This window comes from Penaeus vannamei, chromosome 7, assembly GCF_042767895.1.
Source record: "Penaeus vannamei isolate JL-2024 chromosome 7, ASM4276789v1, whole genome shotgun sequence".
In the NCBI taxonomy this organism is placed as follows: Eukaryota; Metazoa; Arthropoda; class Malacostraca; order Decapoda; family Penaeidae; genus Penaeus; species Penaeus vannamei.
In genome coordinates, this window is record NC_091555.1 from 19,093,521 (window position 1) to 19,100,920 (window position 7,400).

General features: G+C 48.2%; 1 protein-coding gene across 15 annotated transcripts in view; it reads left to right on the forward strand.

Annotated features, from left to right (window-relative positions):
* Window positions 1-264: 264 nt before the first annotated feature.
* LOC113812565 (protein sickie) overlaps window positions 265-7,400 on the forward strand; it is a 165,477-nt gene continuing 158,341 nt past the window's right edge. For 5 of the 15 annotated variants that reach the window (XM_070123584.1, XM_070123591.1, XM_070123586.1 and 2 more), the window contains exon 1: window positions 397-4,873. In XM_070123584.1, coding sequence (XP_069979685.1) covers window positions 4,021-4,873 — 853 coding nt within the window. In that variant the 5' untranslated portion in view covers window positions 397-4,020. Of the gene's footprint in view, window positions 313-395; window positions 4,874-7,400 lie in introns of those variants that run through there. The other 10 variants (XM_070123590.1, XM_070123592.1, XM_070123597.1 and 7 more) reach the window with 4 other exon arrangements.

Sequence of the window (7,400 nt, forward strand, 5' to 3'; positions counted from 1 at the left end):
GCGGACGTGCCAGGTGGTGATTTTGGTCTTTTTCTTCATACTCTGGTGTCTCTTGTGCGGCGACTAGCTGTGATTTTCAAGACTGTTCTTTATTCATTTAAGAAAATTCTTCATTTACTAAGTTCAATCAACATTGCCTAGATTAATAGAAAATTAGGGAGGAAAATCCGACGCGGCAACTCGACTACCCATCGGAGGTTTGCTGCCTCACTGTAGTGTTCCCCTCAGTTTGGCTTCAGTCGTGACGCGGAAAGTACGCCGTCTCCTCTTCCGGATTATACTTGAATTAACGAAACTCGCTTATCATTTATTGTACGTTTATTTAGGCTGTGTCATGTTTTTAACGTCCGATTTTTAAACATTTTTTTCAACAGTAGTCAGGAAAAACGAGTGAAATAAGTGCGATAGAAAAACATCGCATTTAAAAGTATTAATCGAAGAGACTTTATTAGTGAGAGCATTTTCCCCTCAAGAACGACTGACGTTTTCGCATCTTCCGGGCGTCCCATCCCTCCCCGGGGGGAAGGCCAGCGAGCCCAAGCCAAGAGTGTCCTTAGAGGGTTCCTTAGGGAGCGCGATAACAGCCCATGTGGCCTATTCGGGAATATCTGCTGAGCATCACACCTGGTGACCTCCTGAACTGGTTTTTCTCTCTGCTGATCATGTTCTTTGTTCTGCTGTCCCTGCTTTTGCTGCCGGCGCTCATGAGGGGACTGTAACCGCAATGGGGAGAAACATTAGCCGTGCCTGGGTGCCCGAGCAGCCCCTCTGTGCTTTCAGATTCCGTGGACAGAAACTGGGATGAGTCCTGCACGAGAGCGTTTATGCCAAAGTGAGAGGAGGGAGCTCGAAGGGAATTCAGCAGCACGACAGCGACGGCTCAGCACGACCTGTTCCCCCGCTGTACTGTGCTGAAGCGTCGGGCGTCCTTAATGACGCGTGGCCTCACAATTGGCGCTCATGAGCTGAATTATCCACGCTGAAGAGTTGGGTTACTGAACTCGTTTTTGTTTCCTTGTTGGGGGTATCCCGTCCCCTCGCCCCATACACAGTCTTCTATTTCCATTATCCTCAGACAGTCTCCTTGACTCCTCCTCCTTCTCTGCCTCTTCCCCTTTCTCCTACCCTGTCTCCAACTCTCCCCAGTGCCTGCTGCATCTCTGTACAGATAAAGCAAATCCTGAGTGACGGTCACCTCGAGCTCACACCCTCAACGCTCACCCTTCTCTCTCCTCTCTTTTTCCTCCTCTCCTCTCTTCGTTTTTCCTCTGATTGTCCCTCAGCGCCTCCTGCAGGTACCTCAGTCCCGGCCGCTGCAGGAGGTCCCGCATCGTGGCACGCATATCCAAGACGGGAAAAATTATTTGCTTGTAGAAACTTCCATGAAGATACAACTCCGAGTTTCCTTTTTCTGAACTCGTTTTTTTACGAACTCCGTCACGGGAAGTTCGCAGCCGACCCCCTCCCCCCCTCCCCTGTCATTTTGTGATGGTGAAGAAAAAGAGGAAAATGCGTGTCCGAAATGTCTTCCACATATCGGAAGTGTTGACATGAAAGACACACTAGAACTTTATTATGATTTAAGCGAGACTTACTCTCCAGCGATAACTGACAATCCCCTCCTGTTTCCGTTGTTAGTTGTAGCAGATTGTTAGACCTCCCTCTGTGCGCGAGTGAGGGGTGGTGATTCATTCCCCTCAGATCCAGCTACCACGCGACCGATTCGAGGGAAGCTGGAAGACGAACGAGGCGAAATAACAAAAGGGAACGGCCAGAGAGTAGATGCAAAACTCTGGGTAAACAAGAATAGGACAATACCAGGTTGCCGTTTTTTAAATACCGAATTGTATTTCGGATAAAGAGCGATATTGGCCTTCGGGCAGCACTCTTGAGCTCCGCCATTTTTATTTATATTTGACAATTTTTTTTAGCAAGCCTGAATGCGCTCTTTTTTGAGGGAGGAAGGGGATCCAGATATTATAGACTAGAAAGGCTCAGAATATATGCCCTGGAAAAAATACATTCCGAGATATAAAGAAGGGAAACAGCGCACAAGCCAATAAAGTGATGCGTCACTCGGCCGTTTGTTGTAACACGACCGCCTCCCCTTCCCGTTCCCCTGCCTCCCCCTTCCCTCCCTTCCATCAAGATGAGGGGAAGACCAAGGGAAGCTGAGCGTAAGTGATAATTCATCGGGGAAACATCGATGATAAACCTAACGAATCGCCCTGCATGAGTAACCCGAGACGAACCGAGGCCGATGGTGCATTGGAAGGGGCACCCAGCGGCCCAGTCAGTCTAGTTCAAGTGAAATAAATGGAGTACACCATTTACATGCAAAAGGCAAAGAGAAAGTATTTGAAGAGAGACCCTCGAAGACAGTGGCAGTGAATGACTGACTTAGTATGACCCAGACCCTGGCCACAAGAAAGGAAAGCTAATGGACACAACTGTAATTTTACATAGAGAAACTCTTTAAACTACTCAAAACTATTTAGCCTCACCAAACTTTTTGCGTTCCGCTTCCGCGTCGGGTTGCAGGGTCATGTCAGGCTAAGGCTCGAGTTACTTCGGAAAAGTCATCGAGTCGTTTAATCGAGGCTAGCGGCGAAAGGACCCGGAGTGTGGACGCAGCAGCACCCCTTCGAAGGCAAACTAACCGTGGAAACTTGAGAGGGAATAGTAATCAGGCCTTCGGAGGGACTCGCGCGCCGTCCCCGCTGGGAGGGAATCCGTCTCGACGTTACATGAATTCGAGAAGTTGTAGACATTGATTTTTGTTTCTTGTTGAAGGTATAACCCACTTCAGAAGTTAGCTTTTTTGTTATTGCAGACCCGGAATGCCAAAAGCAAGACAGTGATTAATTAGTGAAAAGTAAGTTTGATTTATGTTTTTGAATCGAGTTCGTGAGCAATAAGAAAAGAAAAGAATATCAATTTGCAGAAAAGAACGAGAAACTTGTTCAGAGACACGAAATCCGCATGATATTATTCCGAAGGGCATTTTATGGCCGATACCTGGCCACAGGTCTACGATGCAGCTTTGAAAGGCGTGGATAGATCCGACGTTGCTGGTGAAGGGCACGCGTCGCGCTGAGTGTAACTATTCATTGGATGAGCGGCTAGTCATGAGCAAGACGGATGGAATGCCAGGGATAGAACCTTCCCGGTGCCTTCTTGGGTCGGATGAGAACGTGAGAGAAGGCCCTTTCTGCGATTCGCTCTTTTTTATCTGCGTGTGACTCAATAACCGTGAATGGCCGGAGTGCCAAGAATAAAACACTAACTGGAGAGCTGAAGGGAGAAAAGAAGCACAATAGAGCCGAGCTCCCCTTCCCTCGTGTGCAGCGCCTAGCAACCCCCAATTGCAGCGAGGAAAGGACGCCGCTGTGAGGGGAGGACGCGGCCTGCCTCTGTCCACCAGCCAGACAGTCCTTCCTCTCATGACAGAAGCCTGACTCTCCTGTCTTGCAGGATCGTCCGCCTCGCATCCTACCCCGGGGAGGGTACTGGTGCCCGTCGACAGAGCCGGGGCATGATTGCTAAGGCTGTATGGCGCAACGACCTTCGACGCCTGATTGACGTTTGGTAATGGTTGTTATTCCAGAAAATGAGACTCGGGAACATTTCATTTCCGCCAGGCTTTATTGCGCAACAGATTAGTGTGTTTGGCGAATATTGCGAGCGAGATATTTTGTGATCTTTGGGATAAACGGTCCCGGGAGACGTGTATGAGCGGCCGATGCACAAATTCTGGGTTATTTTACGACTGGATGCAGATTGCTCCTGTGATTGGGGATGGCCGTCATGACTGGTGCAAGCTCGCTCGGGACGCCACGGGGGCCGACGGACGCCGCGCAGTCTGCAGCCTCTTGGCCGCTGGCGGGAGCTGTCTGAGAGGCCCCGCGCGTCTTCGATTCCACCGCGAAACAGGAGGAGGTCTGTCCGTGAGCGCATAGGATTCTTCCCATTGATTATTTATTTAGCATTAGCCATCAGTGAGAACGCCGACGGAGCGAGATGGCGCCCATGTTCTGCACGAAGCTGTTTAACTGGAAGCCGAAGGGCAAGAAGGACGGGGGTCCCCGGCCGCACTTGGACACCGTCTTCCCCGAGCCGCAGGACGAGGGGGAAGCGTGTCCCTATTGGACCCACGTGGCATGCAATCCCCCGCCGCCTCCGCCCTCCCGCCCGCACACGCCCACTCACGCCCGTACCCAGCCGACGCCGCCGCCCCTCCCCCCGCACCACCCTGGCAGCCCTGTGCACCACCAGCCGCAGCCCCGCTCCCCAGCCACACACCGCCGTGCCCACGCCCGAAACCACCTTCCGTATGGCTACAGCAGCACCTACAACAGCCCCTACCAGAGCCCACACCAAAGCCCAGGCCCCAACAGCCCAGTCAACCACAGCCCACACCACTTTACCCCCATCCACCACAGCCCTGCACACTGCAGCCCCGCGCACTGTAGCCCTGTGCATCCTAACCAAGGCTACAACAGCCCAGTCCACGTGAACCAAGGCTACAACAGCCCAGTCCACGTAAACCAAGGCTATAATAGCCCGGTCCACGTCAACCAAGGTTACAACAGCCCGATCCGCCAGAGCCCGATCCACACTAATCAAGGATGCAACAGCCCGGCCCACCAAAGCCCAGTGCATCACAGTTCCGGCTACAACAGCCCGGTCCACGTCAACCAAGGCTACAACAGTCCGATTCACCCCACCCCGGTCCACCCGAGCCCGGTGTACCCGAGCCAGAACTACAACAACACGATGCACCACCGCGGCTACATTCTGGAGAGCAACTACTGCCAGCCGCTGCCGCCGCCCCCGCCGCAGCGACCGCCGCCTCCGATACCGGGAACTGAAGGTAAAGTATGGGATTGGATTCTCAAGGTTCATTCGATGATTACTCAATTAGCTTTTTTCCAGTCCCTTTCGTCCGCGACCAAAGTAAATGCAATGCAAGCAGATGCTGATGATAAAAAATAGGCGATTGTAAAATATGATATAATGTCCTATGTGTTTTAATTTATTTTACGTGTAACCTTAGATTGTCTTTTACGGTAATATATGCATGTATATACTTTTAAGATTAAAAGAAATTTACTTATGCAGCCGAAACGATATCTATTCTGCCGCAAAATTACGAATAATCTACACTTGACTTTCTTACTCCTCTCCTCGCCCTGGCGTGAAGGACACTCGAAAGGCGTGTTGATTCACCTCTCCTTCTATTATGCTAATCAACATTATTAATTAATATTATCAACATTGTTGAGTATTTCTGTTTTTTTCCCATGGTGATGGTACACGGGAGGAAAGAAGAAAGTCGTACGAGAGAAATTTCGTTGTAGGTTTCCCCACCTTGTCGACGGGCGAGTGATAAGTGATCATTCCCCGCGCGATGGGATTATCACCCTAACTCTTATTGCTTATTTCAGGGGGTATTGGTTACATTATCCAGGGCAGAAAATGGGAAATGCGGTAGGGACAGCTGCAGCGTGGGTAAGAGGAGGAGGGGGCGATATCTGGACTATGATCGTTTTCGTTATCCATTTTCCCCCTCCTCCTCTTTCCATCATTGCCATTATCATTATTATCATCATCATCATCATCATCATCATCATCATCATCATTATCATTATCATCATTATTATCATTATCATCATTATCATCATCATTATCATCATCATTATCATCATTATCATCATCATCATCATCATTATCATCGTCATCGTCATCGTCATCGTCATCATCATCATCATCATCATAAGCAGCAGCGCTATCATCAGCACCGCCACCACCACCATCGCCTTGCAAAATAGTTTCTGGACAAGGGCATGTTTCACAAAATATTCGCGGGAATTATGTAAGATTAGCGCTGGCGAAAAAAAGAAAATAAATACCTATAAAAAAACATGAAATTAAATAAGTTTGCTCTTATTAAAAAAAAAAAAAAAAAAAGAAAAAAAGGGGGGGAGGGGGTTATAAGGAGAGAAATTTGAATGTTATGAATACAGCGCGGGCTCAAGGATCTCTCATTGGGAAAAGGATCAGCCTTCATTAAGGGACACGGGAATTAATGAGTTTCTCCAGTGTCTTGCAAGGAAATTCAGACGCTAGGCGACCGCGGAAGGAATAATTTGATAAAAAGGTCTATACTGGGTTGAGAATATTGATAATTTTGTTAATGATGATTATAATATGTGATGCTTATGATGAGATTGGTGATAATGATAGGGTAGTAGTCATAAGAATAGTATGAATGGAAATACTGATGATAAGAATAATCAAAGGAATAATCAAAGTAAGGGGAATAAAAGAAATAACAAATAACAAAACAGCAGCGAAAACACTGATAGTAATGATAATAAATCGAGTAATATCACTTAACGACGACAATAATGGTACTAATGGAGCCCAATATTTAAGTGGAAGGGTTTTGCGTAGCGCAAGCAAATGAAGGATTTCGCCGTATTGATTGCAGGTGTGCAGGCGTGCAGGGCTGTTCATGACCGTATATTGATCCATCCATGTTCCATTGTGAACTTTTTTTTCCTTGTGGGGTGTCGCGAAGGGAAAGTTTTGTTTTGTTTGTTTGTTTTGTTGCTTTTGATTAATGTTTTGACGGTGTTTTATCCCTTTATTAATATTTTTTTATTATACACGATAAGGGTTATTTTAATCATCATTTGTGCGTGTTTTGTTCTTTTGAATGGGGAGGTTTTCGTCATCGCCATCTTACTGCCTTCGTCTTTGTCAGTGCTAATGTCGTTGCAATCTTCATTAGTATTATCATTATGGAAAGGTCAGGCGATGCGGTATGGACCTTTTCATTGCAGCACGCGCGAAGTGTTTACACATAGCCTATTTTGGTTGTTCTTTCCTTTTCATTCTTCATTCTCCTCAACAAATCTGATGAATAATTGGGAGGCAGGTCCTGATAACGAAAGGATGTTACGAAACAGACGTCTGCCGAAGTGGCACTGAAGAGCAGTGACGGGGTGGCAGACTTGACACGGCGCTGAGACACAGGTGTGCCATCGCCAGCCATCTGGCGGAGGTTCGGGTGATCATCAGCCTCATCTAAGAGCCCCCTCCCCCTCTCCATCCCCCTACCATTACCTCCACCCCTCGCGCGATCTTTATGCCTCGCCCTCAAGTCTCTATTTCATTCTCGGGATCATATCTGTGTTCTTTGTTCTCTCGGTTTGCCAGCTTCGCCTCCCCTCCTTCCCCTTTCTCTGCTCTCTCCTCCATCATCTTTCTCCCTCCTCCTCACCGAGTAGCATCTCGCTTAGGCCTAGGAGTCTTTTTTGAGCATGCATCCCCGTGTAAGCGAGCATCTGGCAATACGTTGGTGTGATTGTGGAATGGTGGAACGTTTGTTTTGG